General features: G+C 52.6%; 1 protein-coding gene across 1 annotated transcript in view; it reads right to left on the bottom strand.

Moving 5' to 3' along the window:
• Positions 1-223: 223 nt before the first annotated feature.
• LOC111761848 (anthrax toxin receptor-like) overlaps positions 224-20,691 on the bottom strand; it is a 63,810-nt gene continuing 43,342 nt past the window's right edge. Inside the window, exons 11-22 of the mRNA XM_058299585.2 lie at positions 14,905-14,984; positions 14,759-14,827; positions 14,367-14,447; positions 14,013-14,073; positions 12,579-12,677; positions 10,926-10,995; positions 9,960-10,038; positions 8,639-8,878; positions 6,180-6,209; positions 4,812-4,895; positions 4,203-4,283; positions 224-571 (exon numbers count right to left, since the gene is read on the bottom strand). Coding sequence (XP_058155568.1) covers positions 344-571; positions 4,203-4,283; positions 4,812-4,895; positions 6,180-6,209; positions 8,639-8,878; positions 9,960-10,038; positions 10,926-10,995; positions 12,579-12,677; positions 14,013-14,073; positions 14,367-14,447; positions 14,759-14,827; positions 14,905-14,984 — 1,202 coding nt within the window. The 3' untranslated portion in view covers positions 224-343. The remainder of the gene's footprint in view (positions 572-4,202; positions 4,284-4,811; positions 4,896-6,179; positions 6,210-8,638; positions 8,879-9,959; positions 10,039-10,925; positions 10,996-12,578; positions 12,678-14,012; positions 14,074-14,366; positions 14,448-14,758; positions 14,828-14,904; positions 14,985-20,691) is intronic.

Raw genomic sequence — 20,691 nt, 5'->3', positions numbered from 1 at the left:
GACATGGAGAAAGGAGAGGAGAAATTCAAAGGCTTCTCTTTGCATGAAGTTAGGACGGGATTCACATGAAAAAGGGTCTTTGGGCTTTTTCATGGAGTGGAATTTGGCAGATGGATGAAGACGAGGTGCTGTGAGAGGCACAATCCATGTCCATCCCCACGGGGTCCCGGGATGCATTATTCTAGCAGGTGGAGCGTACATGCATCTCAGAGAGGACAGAAACTCACCATGTAATAAACTCTTTTAATCATCAGCAACAAATGCCAACATCTTTTTGACTGTAAAACCAAAACATGTGTCCACCTCAGCAAGTCAACAATCCTGGCCCTTTGGTGCTTTCGCCTTAGGGCTTTGCAGGCAGGGCTCGTGGAGGGCAGGCGGCCTGTGCCCGGGAGCAGGGCGAGACCAGCGGCAGCATCCGGGAGGACTGGGAATATGCACCGGGGGAATGGCAGCACCCCGGGCACACGGGGAAGGGGACACTCTCACAGTTGGGAGAAAGGCGCAGTCTTGGGTCAGAGATCACCGGCACCCTCCAGGCCCTCATTGGGGTGAAGGCGCAGCACCTCCCCTGTAGGGCAGAGAAGAGACAGGAGGTCATGGAGAAGTCATTTGATTTGGGTCCAGAGGCTGCAGTTTCCTTGGCCCCGTGGGCTGGGCTCAGGCCCCACCTGGACCTGTAGGGTCCTATATGCTTTTTCTCTCCCTGGAGTGCTGGCATCCAGCCTCTACTCCCACTTGGAGGGTTTGGCTGTCACCCCCTCTATAGAGGCTCCCCTGCCCTCCGCAGGGAGTCTTAGGTGCTCTGGCCTCTGACCTTGGCTGCTGCTCCTCCATGGACTGGGCGCCTTGGGAGTGAGGGTGAGGCCTGACTTCCTTCCAGGGCCCCAGAATGCCTGGGGACTAAATTCCAGAGGTAACACCTTAAACTATTAAAACATCCAGTGTGCAAGTAAAGACTGCAAGGCATATAAAGAGGCAGGAATTGATGGCCCAGTCATAGGAACAAGATAAAACATCAGAAACCATCAACAAATAAAACCAGACTTTGAACATAAAAAGACTTTTAGAAAATGATCTTGAATATGCTCAAGGAGAGAATGGAAAACATATATAAGGAACTAAAGGACATCAGGAAAATTATATGTGAAAAAAATGAGAATTTCAATAAAGAGAAATTATAAAAGGGAACCCAACAGAAATAGTGCAATGAAAGACCACAATAATGGAATTTAAAATTCCTTGTATGGGTTCAATAGCAGATTGGAGCTGGAAGAAGAAAATATCTGTGAACCTGAAGAGAAGATGATTGAAATTATTTAGGCTGAGGGGCAGAAAGGAAAAAGAATGAAGAAAAGCAAACAGAGAGACCAGGAGACTTGTGGGACATCAAGTTTACCAAAATATGCATTATAGGATTCCTAGAAGAAGACAGAGTGAAAGAGACTAAAAGACTATTTGAAGAAATAAAGCATGCAAACTACCCAAATTTCAGTAAAGAAATGAATATACATATCCAAGAATTATAATGAACTATGAATAAGATAAACTCAAAGAGATCCGCAACCACCACATTATAATCAAACTACCTAATGCCAAAGACAAACAGAGAATCCTGAAAATTACAGGAGACAACAACACATCATCTTCAAGGGAGCTTCAATAAGAAGAAGTTCCAATTTCTCATCAGAAACCACTGAGGCAAGAAGGCAGGGGGATGGTGTAGCAGTTTGATATTATTGACAAATTCCAAAAAGAAATTGGATTATATTTGTAAACTTATCTTTTCCTCTGGGCATATTAGATTATATTGGATTCAGAGGCTTACTTAATTAAGTAATTAGTTAATCTTCTTGTGCCAGTAGGGCGTTGAGCCCCCACCCTTGGTGGGTGGGGACTCACAGATAAAAGGCATTGCAAAGGACAGAGTTGGAGGTCTTCTGATTTTGGAGTTTTGATGCTGGAGTTTGATGCTGAAGGCTTAAGCTGGAGTCCCAGGAAGTAAGCTCACAGAGGAAAGAGAAGTCAGTCCCAGGAAGAAAGGAACCTTGAATGCAGAGAAAAGCAAGCCCCAGGAACGTAGAAACCCAGAAAGCCTAAACCCTCACAGACGTTGGCAGCCATCTTGCTCCAAATAGACTTTGGTGAGGGAAGTAACTTATGCTTTATGGCCTGGTATCTGTAAGCCCCTACCCCAAATAAATACTCTTTAAAAAACCAACCAATTTCTGGTATTTTGCATCAGCACCCCTTTGGCTGACTAATACAGATGACATATTGAATATGCTGACAGAAAATAAGTGCCAACCAAGAACTTTTATCTTGAGTAACTGCATTTCAAAAATGAGGGAGAGATTAAGAAATTCCAAGATAAATAAAGGCATAAGCATAGGGAGGTCATCATCATTAAACTTGGACTATAAGCAATGCTAAAGGGAGTTCTTCAGATTAAAAGCAAAAGGTCAGTAGATGGTAGAACAAAGCTGCATAAAAGAATAAGGATCTCTGATAAAGGTAACAGCATGGTTAATTATAAACACCAGTACTTTCAATTTGTAACTCGGTTTTCACTTCTTATGGGATCTAAAATGCAAATTCATAAAAGTAATGATACACCCATGGGTTGGGACACCCAACCTTTAAAATGTATAAAGATTTAATTTGTGACAGGAACACATAAAGAATGGGGAGCAGAAGGCTATGGAACATAGTTTGTAAATGTTGTTGAAATTAAGCTGGTAATAAATCAAACAAGATTGTTAAAGATTGAAGATGTTAAATTTGTACCCCATGGTAACCACTTTTGTTAAGAGGCTAAATGCATACCCTATGGTACACATTTGTTAAGGTATTAAAATGCGTACTCCATGGTAACCACAATGTATATCAGAAGAAGGCATGCAGAAAAAAATGAGAAAGTGTTCAAAGTGGTTCACTATGAAAGGAAAAAATAATACAAAAGAAGGCAATGATGGGAGAATTGAGGAACAAAAAAGGAATAAGAATTGCAAAATCCAAATAAACTGGCAGAAGGGCCTGTGTTACCAGTAGTCACTTTAAATGTGAATGGGTTAAACTCTCCAGTCAAAAGGCAGAGATTGGCAGAATGGATAAAATAGCATGGTCCAATTTTATGTTGTTAAGAAGAGACTCTCCTTAAATTCAGACACAAGTAGGATTATCAAAAGGGATCCAGTATGGGTATACTTATATACAATATTAATACACGTATATTATACTAAGATGCTAATACCTAATAAAACAGACAAAGTAAAAAAACTATTATAAGGGACAAAGAAGTACACTACATATTGACAAAAGGGTCAATTTATTGAGAATGCATATATGCACCTAATAGCAGCACTGCAGAATATATGAAGTAAATATTGAGAGATTGAATAGAAAAGTAGATAGTTCTACATTAATAGTAGGAGACGTCAATGCACCACTTTCCATAATGAATAGAACTTCTAGACCGAAGATCAATAAGGAAAGAAAGACTTAAACAATACTATAAACCAACCAAACCTGATGTATATACAAATACTTCATCCAACAACAGCATAATACACATTCTTCTCAAGTGCATATGGCTCATACTGTAGGATAGACAATAAGTTAAACAATGGATTCTTAGACATTATACCACCACCATGAGCAACAAAAGAAAAAACAGTTAAATTGGATTTCATCAAAATTATAAACATTTGTTCATCAAAGGGTATTATCAAGAAAGTGAAAAGACCATCTACATAACTGGAGAAAACATTTGGAAACCATGTATCTGGTAAGGGTTTGATATCAAGAATAAATAAATGAATCCTACAACTTATCAACAAAAAGTTAAACCACCCAACTGAAAAATGGGCAAATAACTTGAATGGACATTTCTCCAAAGAAGACACACAGTTGGCAAATAAGCACTTGAAAAGATGTCAACATCACCAGCCATTAGGGAAGTGCAAATCCAAACCAGAATGAGATGTCACCACACATCCTGAGAATGGCTTTAATTAAAGAAAAAATAGAACTAGAGACCACAAGGCAAAGAGCATGTTGGTGGCCACGTTCAGTCCCCTGGGGCCTACGTGCTCCTGACCACCACTTCCCAGGGCTGGGGACTCCATCTGTGGGCAACTGTCACAAGGGAAAAGCACTGTGGGTGACCACCCGCCATGGGGGCAGCACCCCTGCCTGCTCACCATGCTCCCCAACGAGGGCCGCATCAGTTGCACAGAGCTGCAGTTCTCCCTAGCAAGAGCACACAGGAAGTCCAGTTTGCCCTGCAAAGGGGACATGGCATGAGGACATGGCATGGTGGGGTGACACTGCCAGAGAGGGTCAGGCACCCCAGCTGAACCCCAAGAACACGCAGAGCTTGGGAGCAGGAGCCTGGCAGCCTGCGTGCCTGCTGGGGTGGTGGTCACTGTGGTCACAGCGTCAGAATCTGGAACAAGACACTCTTTTGGTGTGGGGGTGTCAGTGGTTCATTTAGGGGACAAGTTCACAGGCTGGAGGAGCTACACCAGGAGCCAGGAAAGGTCCCTGAGGGGAGCATTATGGGGGCACAGGGCACTGGGCAGCAGCCCAAGGAGGGGCAGGGAGGCCTGCACTCCCAAGGTAGAGGGAGGGGAGTGGCAGGGGGGCAGCCTTGCAGCCCCTGGGGGCATGGGGCCCTCTGCTTTGTGCCCACCCTGGCCCCTGGCACCTAGGGAGAAAGCCAGACGCCCAGGACCCTCGCCACCCCACAAGTGGAGACTTCTGGTTGGACCTCTGCACCTCAAGCTCAGCATGATGGGGGCCCTCCTCACCTCCATTTGGCTCAGACGCCCAGTGCCCAGGCAGTCACAGCGGGCGGACATCACCATGGGCCGCGGCGGGCTGCAGCACAGTGTCTGTAGGAAGAGAAAGCGTCTGCTCCAGGGCAGCACAACCAGGGGGGCTAGTGCTGCCACTCAGCCACTGTTTGTGGGGTGAATAAGGAACAATCAAGTGAGGGACCCCGGATTCCATCAGCAGCACCCGCACTCCCAGGGAGCATCCTCTGGGGCAAACAAGACGGCATCTGGCTCGTCCCCAAAGTGCTGCAAAGCTCCCCTGTCCCCTCACTCCTCTGACGCCCTCATTGGCAGAGCCTCCTTGAGGCTGTGCCCCGTGTGGGGCCTGGACCGAGGGCCCCAGAAGAGAGGGGTTCATGCCTGCAGCTGTGCTCTGTGGGGGGCGCCATCTGTAACAGGACGTGCCCAGGACATCACTACTGGACGGGTGGCCACAGAGAAGCGGGAGTTCTGTCCACTCCAGGAGCCTCATGAAGGAGGAAACATGACTCAGGAGGAGCCTGAAGGCAGAGGACAGAGGGGACCAAGGACAGCACCATGTGGCCGAGGAACAAGGCCAGCCAAGGACCCCGAGGGCCACAGTGACTGGCACCAGAAACCTGCGGACCCGGGAGAAAGCTGGACTTCTGGCCTCCAGACCAGAGACAGTGACCTCCGGGTTCAAGCCACCCGGTGCATGGCATTTGTCAGAGCAGCCCTGGCAAATGAAGACACCACATGCTGGGCCAGCCAGGGGTCAACGCATGGGCATGGGACACCCTTCAGCCACCGGGCTCCAGCTTTGAAAGCGCAACTGCCCCAGGCCCACCTGGTCCCACAGCTGCTGCCCTGAACCCAGCCCTGGGCTCCCCCGGGTGGGCGTCCCTCACAGCTCTGTGCCAGATAAGCTCCCTCACCCACCCTAAGCCCTGCAGGCCCCAAGGGCTGACCTGGCCAGGCCCCTCTGCCCACCAGGAGACCATGATTAAGACAAGGGCACGGCAGATCCCAGAGCTGGGTCCTTGCAACATGAGGCTCCTTTTCCAGAAGCTTCCCTGAGTCCTGGGTAAGTGCCATCCTGCCAGCCAGCAGGGGCCAAGTGTCCCACTTGTCTCAGGAGGGTCCATGGCAGACCCCCCACAGGCTGCCCACACTGCCCCTTTGGTGAGCCCGGGAAGGGGGATTCCTGGCTTCCCTAGCAGTCCCCATCCCCCTACCCCTGCATCTCCCTCCTCCTGCTCTGCAGGCTCTTGGCACAGGCGGTGGAGCTCCTGGGGTGGGAGTAGACCCCTCCATGGGCTGCAGGAGGCTCGGTGCATGGCAGATGAGCACACAGGAAGTCAGGACGCACTTAGGACTTACCCTACATGGGTCCGGCGGCTTCTTTTTACACTAGAATGTTAAAAAGACATAGCCAAATAAGATTAATAAGAAAAAGAAAATACTAGCATTTAAAATAACAAGTAACATACAAAAAAAAACTTTAAAAATAAAAATAGTATAAAAATTTTTTAGACATTGTGTCTTTCATCACTGTAAGGTCTGTTGTCTTATATGTACAGTAATAATTTCTCCTGTATATTCCCCCAGGGTCTTATTTTTTCCACTTTATTTTCAAAGAAGCTTTAGGTTACAGAAATGTGGGAAGAGGTCCACCTGGGGCATGCCTCGAAGGCATATGAATATGTTCAAGCGTTCACTGTCTGGATGGTTGAAGACCCACACAATAACCAAAGAATATTGAATTCCCATCCTGGGGAGTGCTGCTGCATTCTCTAACAGCATGGCAAGAATCTCCCAAGTACAAGGGCAGTGCCTAGTGAAGGAGGAGAGACCATGATGCCAGGCCCTCGATATTGATGACCGTACTTACAGACCTTTCCTTGTGAATTTGAAACTTAGCCTTGTGTTATACATTGCCTAAGAGTTACCTCCTGAATACCTCCTTGTTGCTGAAATGTGGCCTCTCTGAAAGCCAAACTCAGCATATAAACACACTATCCTTTTCCCAGCATGGGACATGATGCCTGTGGATGAGCCCCCCTGGCACCAAGGGGTTATTACCAACACCAACCAACAACCAACAATGCATGCAGAAAAAGACCTCGACGAAAAGGGGGAAATATTCAATACAAATGAGTTTTTATGGCTAAGAGATTTCAAAGTGAATCAGAAGGTCATTCCAGAGGTTACACTCTGCGCATCTCAGCAGGCTCAGCAGGATCCCATTGACTGCCATGGTAAACAATGCCTCAAACAGCAGGGCTCCTAAGAGCTAGAGACACCCAAACACCAAAAGCAGCACAGAGCAGCTCAGGAGTTAGGCACCCTATCAGCTGGCCTTACTCTGGAATCTATGCTCCTCAGTGTAACAGACTTAGACTCTTGTATAGTTTCCCTAAACAAGGCTCTTCTGCCCCTTTTATTTGAAATATCATTAGCACTCTACTTATTAAATGTATGTTCCAGAGACTTAAAATCTTTGGTCCATCCATGTGCCAGTTGGGTCCTGAATCTCAGCAGAGTTGCAGCACCTACTCTCCAGCTCATTGGACTCATCCAGCACAACTAACAAGGAGATGATGATGGACAACGTCCATCCCAAGGAACAGAGAGTGTCTGCAACTGCAAGCAAGAGAGTTACATCCACCTACTGCCTGGGAAACAGGGCCCCGCTCAATCAGAAACTGCATCACCATCGTCAAATCCTCAAGACTGCGGAATGAACACTGGACTAAAGTAGACTTATTACTATTCTATTATAGACATTATTCTAGCAATGGAAGAACTTCTATCATTGATATAAAGGCAGTGGCCACCAGAGGTTCTGGGGGAGGGGGGAGGGAAGAAGAGGTGTCACATGAGGGGAATTTCAGGACATTGGAGTTGTCCTCCAGGACAGGGCAATGGTGGGTACAGGGCATTATGGATTTTGCCATAACCTATGAAACTGTGCAGGCCAGAGTGTCAACTGTAATGTAAACTAGAGTCCATGGTTAGTAGCAATGCCTCAATATGTGTTCATCAATTTTAGCAAATGTGCCACACTAAGGAAGGTTGTTATTGATGTGGGTAAGTGTGGGAGGGGGAGACGGTGAGGTTGATGGGAATCCCTTATGTATATATTTTTTATGTAGCATTTATGTAATATAAAGCTTCTTTAAAAATAAATATTTAAAAAAAAGACATAACCTGTGCTGGAAGGTGCAGTTTGGGCTCAGCCTCAGCCCCTGGGAGAGGTGGGGACCCTGCTCGGAGCCGCGGGGCACAGACTGATGCCTGCAGGGCTGTGGCCAGCACAGCTGCCTCTGAGCCTCAGTTTCCTCCTTTGTCACAGGGACACCACCCCTCCCTGGAGGGCTGGGGCAGGCCAGGCAGGCTGAGGCCACCCCAAGCCGAGAGCCCTTTGCGGGATGGTCCCCACTGGCTTTCCCTCAAGCGCTCCCTGGGCAGGGACCCGCCTGCTCCTTCTCTGCCCCCCATGCCACCCCCACTTTCTCCTCCTCCTCCCTGCAGCACTCAGGACGGTCATCCAGCCCCTTGAAGTTCCCTCCTTCCTGACCCAGGAGCACCCCTCTCTGTCCTCCTGCTGCCCTGCTGCACGCTGGCCTCTGGTCACCTCAAGAAGGGCTGTGGGCACCAGAGCAGCCTGGCCCAGCATGTGCAGCCTCCCTGTGAGCACCCCGTGGCAGGCGGGGCAGGAGGCCAGGGCGCCGCTAGGCTCTGGGGGGGTGGAGCCTGAGCCATGGTCAGTCTTGGGAGCTGCTGGGACATGCCCCCAGGAGGGTGCCGACGGGTGGGCCAAGGGGGCGGGTGCTCACGGGCCAGCAGATGTAGCAGAGGCAGCACAGCAGCAGTGGGCCTGTCAGCGACAACACGCCGACCACCACGGGCAGCAGGGGGAATTTTCGGGGCTTGGCGGGGATGCTGGTGGTCGTCTCCGTGGTCGTCTCCGTGGTCGTCGTCGTGGTCGTGGTGGTGGTGGTGGTGGTCTTTTTGGGGTGTGGTTTAGTTTGGGCCTGGCGTGGAGTGTTGCGAACGGGGGTGGTAGGGTGCTCTCCCTGTGGAAGGACCACAGCCTTGCATGGCCCCCTCCCGGCTCCTGCCCCTGGACCCTCGTGTCCACTGCCCTTTCCCCTCAGGCCCCCATCTCGAGGGACCCCAGGGGGGTCAGGAGTCCAGGGCCAAATCCCTGGAGGGCCCTGGCAGGGACCAGGACCGTGGTCACTGCCTGCGACCGTGCCCCGAGCCCCTGCCTCCGAGGCCTGCCAAGATAGCCCGGAAGCTTCCAGGCTGAAGGACCCAACCCCAAGAGGAGGCCTCGGCTGACAAGGATGGGGCTGTGGGGACACAGAGGACACCGCACCCAGATGGCCGGGGGCCAGCCGCCCAGAGGCCAGGCCCCCCATCTCCTGAACCTCTCCCAGCTCTCCACACCCTGGTGGAGGGAAGGGCCCATCCTGCCTGGCGGGCGCCTGGGAGGTGCAGGGAGACTTCCCAGAAAGCCCACACTGGGCCGGGGTCTGAGGGCGTCGGGCAAGGGGAGGCGTGAGCATTGTCAGCAGCTGGCCGTGTCCTCGGGGCTGCTCCCTGACACACGCCTGCGGCCAGCGCCATCCCCGGGCCCTCTGCCCCAGCCTCTCGCTCTCCACTGCCCGAGGCCTGCTGCCCGGGGACGGGACGTCCACCTGCCTGGAGCTGTGGGTGGCTGCCCTGGCGGGGGCTCCTTCAGGCCCACGAGCCTCCCGAGGGCCGACCCCCATCCACCCCTCCGTCCCGCCAAGCTGTCCCGTCCACAACAGGGGACGAGCTTCCTGTAGGGCTCAGGGGCAGCGGGCAGAGGGGCAGCCGAGGATGCAATGGCAGCGGGCGGTGCCACAAGGCCTGGGAGGGGGCCAGGCCCCCACAGCTCCCCTGCTGGGAGGGGCCTCAGCAGAGGGTCCCCCACTCCATTGCCTGGACCCTGACCAGGAGGGGTGGGCCCTGGGGCCCACATGGCCAGAGGTGCCGCAGGCCTGGACTCTGGTCCTGGTGGACCCCTGCCCCACCCACTCACCCTGGCTGCCAGCTGCCCCCCAGTGTGTCCGCATCAGGGCTGGGCTGACAGGCCCCATGACGGGGGCGCCCCCTCCCAGTACTCACGCACAGGACACTGGTGAAGCTAAGGTTGTTGGCAAAGAAGTTATTCCCTTTGTTGAGGCTGATTTCAACGAAGACCTTCCTAAAGCACAGAGGGGGTGGGCCGGTGACAAGCAGGTCTCCCCATGGCCCCCAGCTCTCCTGGGTGCAGTGACTTTGCCAGCAAGGCAATGGGGTGGTGGGCAAGCTCTCCTTCCCCAGAGCACGAGGTCGGCCTGGCTTGGAGGCCCCGAGGGACACGGCCAGCCCCAGGAGCCCGGCATCATCTGCCCACCATGCGGACACGTGCCACGTGAGCCGCGGCCACGTGGGGGCTCCCTGGGCTCCTCCGTGTGGGCAGGGCACGTGGGCTCAGCTCCGGCGAGTGGCAGGAGCCCTTTGGAACCAGATGGGCCGAAGCGTGTGCCCCAGAAAAAACCATGTTCATGACCTGCACCCAGTCCTGGGGTGTAACCCAGCGTCAGTGGAACTTCTGAGGACATCTTTACGCTGCGGTCAGGGGAATGAGACTGCCCTTAGTGCTGTGACTGGGGGCTTTCAAGGGAAAGCCACTTGGAGGAGAAGACATTGGAAGTCCTTGGGAACCCGGCAGAGAGAGGAGAGCACGTGGCCGTGTGGTGGGGGAGACACGGGACCCCAGGATTGCCAGCTGCCAGCACCAGAGTGCTGCCCACCCTGGAGGGAGCCAGCTTCCAGCCCCAACACTGGCAGCCAAGAAACCCCTCTTGTCAAGACAACCCATGGCTTGGGAGCTGTCACAGCATGGGGAAACTGAGGCAGGCACCCTCCACCTCCTGCCATCCTCAGCGGAGCCGGGCCATGTGGATCCCTGCCCACCCCCAGGACCACCCATCAGGGTAGGTACAGAGGGCTCCCCGGGTGCCCCGGCTGAGGGTGTCCTCACCCAGGACCCCTAAACCACTGCCCATCTGGTCTCCTGCCACGATGGTCCCCAGACCGGGCACTTACTCTCCAGGTTCCTCCAGTTCTACTCCTGGGCAAGTTATGAATTTCTCTTCCACAGTGATTGCTGTTTCATCTAAAAGGCAAATCCCATGAGCAGGTGAGTGCACTAGCCAGCTCATCCAGCCACCACCTCCTGCGGCCCTCAGCAAGCTGAACTCACGTTGACAATGGGCCTCTCTCTCAGCCTTCATTTCCTTAGAGACACTTGGGGATCCCTGGCCTTGCCCAAGATGCTGGGCAGCTGTGGTATTTGTGAGTTTTCGTTTGGTGAAACCCCTTAAAATATTATGCCTTGAAATAATCCATTCCTGTGGGTGTGAGACCCTTTCAAGTGCATCACGTGAGTGAGGCCTGACTCAGGTTGGGCCTCCGCCCTCTTTCTGGGTCTTATATAAACAGAGACACAAACAGAGACACACAGGAAAAGGGAGTTCTGCCATTTTGATGCGGCCACGTGAGAGAGGACTCGAGGGCCGCTGGCAGCGAAGCCCCCAGGGGGCTGGGCCCACCGAGCAGCTCGAGGCTGAGGAGATGGTGAGCCCAGAAGGGAGGGCGGGGACCTCAGCAGGGATGGCCGCCATCTTTGCCACATGGCAGGGTGGTCTCACCAGCGGCTGACTTTGGGGAGAAAGCGTCTCAGAATGTGCCTTGATGTAGATGTTTCATGGCCTCAGAACTGGAAGCTTTATCCCACTAAATTTCCCATTTCAAAAGCCAACCCATTTCTGGTACTTTGCATCAGCAGCCCTGTAGCAAACTAAGACGGTATTTAACAGAAACAAGGCGGGCAGAGAGCTGTCAAGGGAGGGACATTCTAGGGCCTGGGTAGAGAAACAGATGATCCAACAAAGTGAAATTACAAATGAAATAAATGTCAGAGAGTGCAAAGTGCTGTGACAACAAAAAACTGGGAAGGCACGGAAATTAGAGGTGAAGGGACATCTACTTAGGACGTGTGGCCTGCCCTAACTTTTACAGGAACAAGTTCTTTTTTAGAGAAATTAGAATTTTTGCAGATGAATTGAGCGATGTCCGGGATTTGTGTCCGAGGGGGCTGCCTGCTGGGCCCTCTGCTTCCTCAGGCCGCTCACCCACGGCCACGTGCCTGGCACCTCAGTGCCACCAAGTAATAGGCTGCTTCTTACATTTTCACACAATTATTATGCCCTCAAGGGCACCTCCCACTCTCCTTACGAGATCTTGTGACCAGCACGCTCGTGTTACAGGAAAGAAAACAGGCTCAGGAGCCAAGGCCCTGGGGCCTGGGCCTCGGACTCTGGAACCCAGGCCTGGCCAGGGCTCCTCATCTCAGCTCAGGATGAGCCACCTTCCCTGCAGGGATCAGTGGACCAGGCAGGGTGCAGGGCCCAGGCTGGCTGCCCATGCCCTCAGAGCCGCCTGCGGCCTCCGTCCTTGGCCCTGGGAAGGGCGCCCTGCGAGGCGGAACTCAGCCCTGCTCCAGGTGCCCGGGGCGTTTCCAGTCAGGGTGGGAGGGGGCCAGGCCCCCGGCCCCCCACCAACCTGACCCGCCCCCTGCTTGCCCTCGCTGCCTCTAACCCCAGTGCACAGTCGGCGAGGGCTGGGAAAGGTTGGCTGAGAGGCGACACAGTGTTGTGTGGGGTCCTTTCACTCCAATGAACCGAGGCGGATATTTACCCCAAATGCTGTTGTCAGCAAACTTAAATCTGCAAATAACTGAGCTTTTGTCCCTTGTGTTCTGAAGGCCACTTCCCCGAACCACCACTCGGTATTCTCCTGCAAGGACAACATGACATAGGCTTGTGAGGAAGAGTGCAGGGCTGAGTTCCTTCTAATCTTACCACTCAAGGTGGGCTTTCCCCAAAACAGACATCCAAGGCTGCTCAGGGAAGGCAGCTGGCACTATGGGAACCACCCCGTGCAGGTGCATCTTCCACTGGGAGGGGCTTGGGCTGCCCTGTGTCCTCAGGCTCCTTCCACCATCAACCAACCCCAGTGGCAAGTCAGGGGCTTCTGACCCCGAAATCCCACGGGACTCCCTAAACCCATGGGGTGCTGGCAGTGGGCAGAGTCACCCCTCAGGTACAGGTGAGAGCAGAGCTCGGCCCAGGCAGGCCCGAGGCACCCAGACTGCCTGAGCGGGGCCCCCAGGCCTGGAGCCGTGGGACTTCTGTACACACAGGGGCTGCTCCTTCACCCTGTCCTCTTGGTACCCAGGGTGGCAGGGAAGCCCCCGGGACCCTGCTCCCGAGAAGCCCTCGTGACAGGGGCAGCCCCATCCTACCTCTGGGTGCAGAGCCCTGAGTCAGCTACACCAGCCCCTGCCTCTCCCTGGCCACCAGGGACCACCCCCAGCCCATGCTGGTCTCAGCATGCATGTCAGAAGGGCTGACACAGAGGGGCCGTCTGGGGCCTCGCCCCTGGCAAACATTACAGCAGCCATAGGGAGGGCAGGGGGTCCCCAGGCCGTCGCTGTTCCACGCAGGTCTGTCTGCCTGAAACCCATTCCTCCGCACGGCACTGCCTCCTGACCCAGGCCCACTAATTCCAGCCCCGAGCTTGAGGGGCTCCAGGGAAGTGAACCTTCCTGCACACTTCAAACACACTCACACACCACACACACAATGCATGCATACAAATTCAAACATACAAACACATAGAAAGCATAAACACATAAATGTCCACACGTAGACACACACATGCACATAACCACATGCATACAAGACCACATGCCATGCACACACATCCACAAACATCCACTCTCACATGCACATTCTCAAAAATACACACATGCACGGGCACACAAGTATGCACACATTCACCCTGGTGCATACACTCACACTTGCATGCACACACATGCATGCCCATACACACACACTCACACGTACACTAAATACAAAAATACAAGCAGACACATGTGAACATGCACACAATCCACAGAACACATATGCCCACATCACCACATTATTGTACACGCAGGCACACAGAAACATGCAGAAATGCACACAAGCACTCACGTGTGCACACCACGGGCACACATGTCCTTTCACCCACACACAGGCATTTCCACACACACACCTGTGACCACAGCGGTGACTCCTCAGCTCTTACCTCCCACGCAGGCAACAACAGGATCCAGAGACTTGAGCTCAATACAGCTCTTCTCCCCCAGCTAGAACACAGAGCAGGGCGGAGGGGCAGGCTGAGAGTGGCCCCTCCTCTAGCGCAGCCACTCACGCCCACCTTTCCTCGTGTCCAGCTCCCACAGCCGCTCACGCCCACCCCTCCTCGTATCCACCTCCCACAGCCGCTCACACCCACCCCTCCTCGTGTCCAGCTCCCACAGCCGCTCACGCCCACCCCTCCTCGTGTCCAGCTCCCACAGCCGCTCACGCCCACCCCTCCTCGTGTCCAGCTCCCACAGCCGCTCACACCCACCCCTCCTCGTGTCCAGCTCCCACTCACCTTGTCAGTGATGCTCTGCAGAGCCTTGAAACCTCCGAGCACCCCAAACGCATGCTCCTTGGTGTCTGCAAACCCTTCCAGCTATGAGGAGGAGAGTGACAGGGACCCACAGCCAGGGGACTGAGGGGGTGGTGAGGTCCACAGGCAGCAGACTGCCCATTACCCTTGGACTAGATCCTTTCGTCTGCAGAACTCATGGGGGGGATGGGCCCGTCCACCCTCAGCTGGGGTGTGCCCAAGCCCACCGTTCCCATCCTCTGCAGTGGGCAGGGGTGGCCCCGAGTAATTGGAGGGGGTTAGGAAACCATCCCTGGACTAGCCTGGGAAAGCAGCCTCTGACACCTTCCCCCACCCAGGCTCAAGAGCAGCCCCTGCGTTCCAGTTCTGATTACCTGCGATTGCAAAAAGTCCTTTACACCCACAGCATAAATAGTCGCCCCCATATGCCGAGCCTTTCGAGCCTGAGAGAGAGAAGGTGTTAAGTACAATTCACCCAAAGATGTGGAGCAAAATGCACATGACTGTGGCTTGAACTCACTTCAGACTTAGTGTTTGAAAACACGACTGGCTCTAGCGTCCCATCAGTGAAGGCTATGATCATGCTGGAAACCTTCTTACCTGAGGGACAAGCAAAGAGGGGCCAGATGGGAATGGCACCTGGGGTGCACCGGGGGCTGCAGGTGGCAGAACCTCAGGGCTGCCCATGCGGGACACAGCCCAGGGCCCCACACCAAGTCCTCGCAGGCAAGGTGTGGGCAGCTCACCGGGAGGCACATGTGTCAGCCACCCTACTCTGCATGCTTTGCAGCAGACTCCAGAGGGAGAAGGGCCTGAGCCCAGCACCCACCTGGTTCCCCAGGCACCTGGCTGCCCCACCGTCCCCCACCTGATGGTACCACCTGTGCTAGGAAGGGAAACCCAGTTCATACACCTGAGAGGTGGAAGACTCCAGAACAGCAAAGAGAGCTGTAGGCTGACCTACCATAAAGGGTGGGCTGCAGGTTTGGGGCAAGGGGACCATGAACCATCAGGCCTGGGGGTTCCTGCCAGTGTCCTGGGCACCAGGGCCCCTGGCCAAGGCCCTTGACGGGGGACCATGTGCCCAGCTAAGGGCTCTGCAAACCCCAGTGCATCCCACTTATGAAGCCTGTGAAGCAGGCTAGTAAGATAAGGAATATCTGGAACCTGGCAGAGTCCACATCAATAGCCCCCAAGATGGCTGCTGGAGGACCCTCCCCAGGATACTGCCTTTCAGAACAAAGACTTCTTCTGGAAGCCAGGAGAAGCCCCGGATATTCCCCAAGGACTTTGTCTTTGGGCCCTCTTGGGGAAATAATGGGTGGGGTAATCAATCAAAAGAGCAAACAGCTGGGACCCCTCCCCTGCCATTAGCAAAGGGGCAGAATAATTAATAGTTCAAAAAGCCAGGTGGGGGGCCTGAGGTGCTTGCTCTCTCCACTCTGTTGCCTCTGGACCTGTTCCTGCCCTCTGTGCACCGCTCTCACCGTTTGTCCTCTGCCACGTGGCCACACAAGTAAACCTGGGCATTTATAATCTATAATGGGGAAGTGTAGCTTGTAAATTAGCTCTCGTTATCACTTTTCAGCCCCTTCCTCTGTACCTGGGCCCCCTAATCTGTTATTTTCTCCTATTTCTCTTCCCTCCCTACCTGAATAAATTACTGGCCTAACTCACCCGACATGCTCTTGAAATTTATTTCTGCAGCCTAGTTGAAGAACCTAGATAAAATCCATTAACATATTTGGCAGGGCCGGTCCTAGAGTTTATTGGTGAGTGAAGCTATGGCCTACAGCCTGCTTAATGCTTTCCTTGGGCTCCCCATTTTAAACAGGTTTGCCTACGAGCCCCCACTGGATGTAATCCCTGGAGGGAAGAGACTGGGGCTCTGTCACTGCCGTGCACCCAGGCTTGTGCCACCTGACCCCAGCCAGGATGGCTGCGTCATAGGGCAGTGGCTTAAATCATGGCCCTGCCAAGATGGAGGTTCCCAGCAGAGCACTGGGCCCTGTGAAACTTCTTTTTCAAGCCCTTTTAGCAGCCAGAGTCTTTGTCCTCAGGCCTGCCTGCCTTTGCCTTCTCCTGCCCTGTCCCCTAGGAGGTGCATGGCAGTGGCGGAGCAGGGGGCTTGCCCCTCCCAGTGCATCCACAACTTTGTCAAGGGCATTCCTATCTGGCCACACCCAGTTACCTGGGGCATGAAGTGGAAAGGCAGTGGGCTGAGCCAAGATGGGCTGAGCCAAGACGGATGCTGTTCCCTTCCCTGGGGACCACAGGCCAGGATGCCCCTGATCTAACCTTTACCGGTGTTTTACCTTTCTACTTCTTGCTAATGAATTTCTCTTTACGGGTTTGTGTTAGAATGCTTTGGAATGTTTTAAAAACAGTAAAAATGGAAAGTGCCTTTGTCTAGCCAGGAAGCTATTGCCCCAGGGCCCCAAAGCCTGTTAGCTAGAGCAATTGATCATCAATCACGTAATGGCCTTTTGATGGCTGGTTTAACTGGGAAACTATCAGACAGTAAAGTCATAGAACTAGGACAGCCTTGAGCTTCTGAAAGGAGAGGAGGAGGAAGCTCTCTTGGGCTTAGAGGGCATCTGATCTATTTGATCTGTCTTCCAAGTCCAGGTGGCCCCGGGAATGTCCGGCATCAGAGCTCCTGATTCCCCGGGTGGTGGGAAGTAACTCTGCATGTCCCCCAAGACTTTTGAAGGCGTGGGCATGTCGAGTGCAGTGGGTCTTGGGCCCTGGAAAGTCGGGGTGCTGAGAACCAGAGCAGGAAACTGAAGGGCCCCCATTCCTTGGGCCCATCCATTCAGAGAGCAGTCAAATATCCCCTGAGACAGATATCTCAGGTGCTTTGATTTGGGGCTGCTGTTCAGTCTCCCACCAACTCGGCTTGGGTGCATTGATTTGATATCTGGAATAAAATATCACCCAGGACCTAGGTCGCCCACAAGGATGCTTGTAGGCCAGGCAGGCTCTGAAAATTGAAATTCTCGAGACACTGAGACAGAGCTTCAGCTCCAAATTATGTGGAGTGGTGAACATTTTAGTCAGACTAGGACTCTGGGATGCAGGAACCGTCGACTAAAAGGTGCTTCTTCATTCTTCCTAGAATAATGGGTGCAGCTGCTAGCATACCAGCAGACTCCCCAATGGGGGGTATTCTCGAGAACTGGGCAACCCTACCAACTGAAGGGTGGAAGGAAAAACTGATCTTCTTTTGCTACACTGTGTGGCCACAGTATAGCCTGGAAGGTGGCCAGAATTGGCCTGTAAATGGTGCCCTATATTATGACCATATTTTGCAGACAGACCTCCTGTGTGAGAAGGAAAGAAAGCAGTCAGAGGTTTCATATGTTCAGCTTTTTATGGCTCTATATCAGGACACAAGGTTAAGTGGATCTTGTAAGTTATGTTATGCTCAGAAAGTGAAACCACTCCCTGAAAAGGAGGTGATTATCTTAGATGATCCCCTCCTCAGTTTCCCCCTCCAGCCCCTGCTTCCATGCCTCATGTGCCTATAGCTACCCCAGTGGGAGTCACTAGAAGTGGAGCATCTTTCCACCTTAATAGGGGATGCAAAAACGGCCTCTACACAATAAGGGAAGCAGGAACAATTAGAGTCCATACTCCCTTCTCTATGACAGAGTTAACTCAGTGTAAGGAACAGTTGGGGTGATTTTCAGAAGACCCAGATAAGTTTACCAAGGAATTCCAGAAGTTAACCCTAAATTTTGAGCTGGCGTGAGGAGACACACATGTCATCCTAGTCTTGTGCTGCATCCCTGCAAAAAACTGCTGAATTTGGGAAGCAGCCCAGGGGCATGCCGATGGGAAGGCTGCCCAGCAGCCCCAGCAATAAGCTATAGGGGTTGTGGCAGTTCCAGAGGCTGATCCTACCTGGAACTACCAAAGAGGGCAAGCAGACATAAGAAAGAGACCATGCAATAGCATGCCTACTAGAGGGAATGAAAAAGTACATTGTTAAGTCTGTTAATTATAATAAGCTGCAGGAAATAACCCAGATGGAAAAGGAAAATTCTGCCCTGATTCAAGGGAGACTACTAGAAGCTAGGAGAAAGTATACCCAAGTTAATCCAGACTCACTGGAGGGACAGGTTGTATTGGAAACCTATTTTATCGGCTAGGCAACTCCAGATATGAAAAGGAAACTCCAAAAGCTAGCTCTAGGTCCTGGGACCTAAATGAATTCTCTTTTAAAAGTAGCGTTTTCCATCTTTGACAACTGTGACCAGACTTTTGAGGAATTGAGGGCAAAGAGGGACAGGCAGGAGGCTCAGCTACTTGCAGTTGCCATAAAGAGCAGCCGACCATCCCAGGGTCACCCCAGCTCAGGCTCCAGACTGTCGAGATCCTGCTTCAACTGTGGAAGACACTGGAAGAAAAGCTGCCCTGAACTACGTAAGGAGCCCCCAGTCCCTGCCCCAGTCTGGGAAAACAGGCATTGGGCTCAGGAGAGCACCGAATCCTGAAGGGGAGGTGGCGCCCAGCCCGGGGCCTAGTGGCACCAGCCCCCCTTCCCACATGGAGGACTGAGGGGGCCCAGGGCAAAGAGCAGCTCCTTGGATGACTCCATGGAACGTCGAACTAGAGGAGCCCCAGGTGACCTTCGACATGGCAGGAAAAGAAATTAATTTTTTAACTTGATACAGGAGCCACCTATTCAGTTCTGACCTGTCACTCCAAACCTCCCTCCCCCAGAACCTATGCGGTAGCGGGTGTTGACAGTAAAACTAAAATGAGATCTTTCACTGAGCCTCTTCTCTGCCACATAGGAAACCTAATCATAAGCCATCAATTTTTAATTGTCCCTAAATGTCCCAACCCCTTACCGGGGCAGGATTTGCTTTGTACCCTGGGACCCTGCATTCAACTAGGAGGGATCAATAGAACCTCTAAGGTGCCTACAGCCCAGGGCTCAAAGGAAGAATGTGGAACTGTGTTTAGCCAGGGTTCCCTCATCAAAATCAGGTGTCTCATCAGCAGTTATTCCCCAGGCAATCAAGAGTAAATTCTATTGTCTGGGAAACTGGGATACCCAGAAGGGTTCTTCCAGTTCCCCTAGTTTCCATTTCTTATGATACTAACCAGCCATACCCTCATAGAAAGCAGTACCCCCTCAAGGAGGAGGCTGTTAAAGGCCTACAGCCCACGGTTAAATTGTTCTTGGAGAATGGCCTAGTAATTCCCTGCCAATCTCCCAGCAACATGCCGATTCTTCCTGTGAAAAAGCCGAACAGTCAATAGCTTTGTAATACCCATTCATCCAGTTGTACCCAACCATTACACTCTACTAAATCAGGTCCCGGAAACTGCGACTGGTGTACAGTAGCCCAGCCGCTGTACAGTGCTATTTAAACCAAGATAGACAAGACTAGTCTTGGTTTATCTAGACTTGAAAGATGCCTTTTTCTGCATTCCTCTCCCCCTGGACTCCCAATTCCTTTCTGCCTTTGAATGGCAGGAGTCCAACTCTAGGCCCCTAGGCCAGCTTACATGGCCTGTGTTGCCTCAAGGGTTCCAAGACAGCCCCCATATTTTTGAGAATGCTTAGCTCAGGACCTAGCTGATCTCCACTGGCAGCAGTGTCCTTTTACAATACGTGGATGACCTATTGCTTTGCAGTCCAATGAAGGAAGTTTCTGATGTCACCACCTTTTCAGTCCTCCATTTCCTAGCTGATAGAGGCTATAGGAGGTCAGCATCCAAGGCACACATCTCTCAGCAGAAAGTCTCCTATTTAGATTCCTCCTTGCCCCAGGGGAAAGGTCTCTCTCCCCAGAAAGAGTTCAAGCCATCACTAGTACTCCCCCACCTCAAGCAAAGAAGCAGCTGAGGACTTTCCTAGAACGGCTGGCTACTGTAGCCTGGGGACACCTAAGTTTGGGGAGATAGCCCAGCCACTCACAGTGCTATTACAGAGGCTGATAACCAACCCTGAGAGTGGGGAACAAGCCAGGAAGCTGCCTTCCATGTCCTAAAAAGAGCCTAAGGCCCTCCAGCCCTAGAATTCCTAACCTAAGGAAGCCTTTCTTTCTATACATAACTGAGAAGGGGATGGGTCTAGGAGTGTTAAGTCCAGAAACTGGGTGAAATTTCTCCACCAGTAGTTTATTTCTCCAAACTGCTGGACAGTACAGCACAGGGATGGCCACCTTGTCTAAGAGCAATGGGGGCAACAGCCCTTTTAATTGAGAAAGCCACCAAACTAACTTAGGGACAACCTCTCACAGTCTTCACCCCACACCAGGTGAAGGACATGTTTGAGACCCGGAGCCAC

Source organism: Dasypus novemcinctus, chromosome 6, assembly GCF_030445035.2.
Source record: "Dasypus novemcinctus isolate mDasNov1 chromosome 6, mDasNov1.1.hap2, whole genome shotgun sequence".
Classification (NCBI taxonomy): Eukaryota; Metazoa; Chordata; class Mammalia; order Cingulata; family Dasypodidae; genus Dasypus; species Dasypus novemcinctus.
Note: the sequence above shows the minus strand (reverse complement) of the source record. Positions and strands in the feature narration are given on the sequence as shown.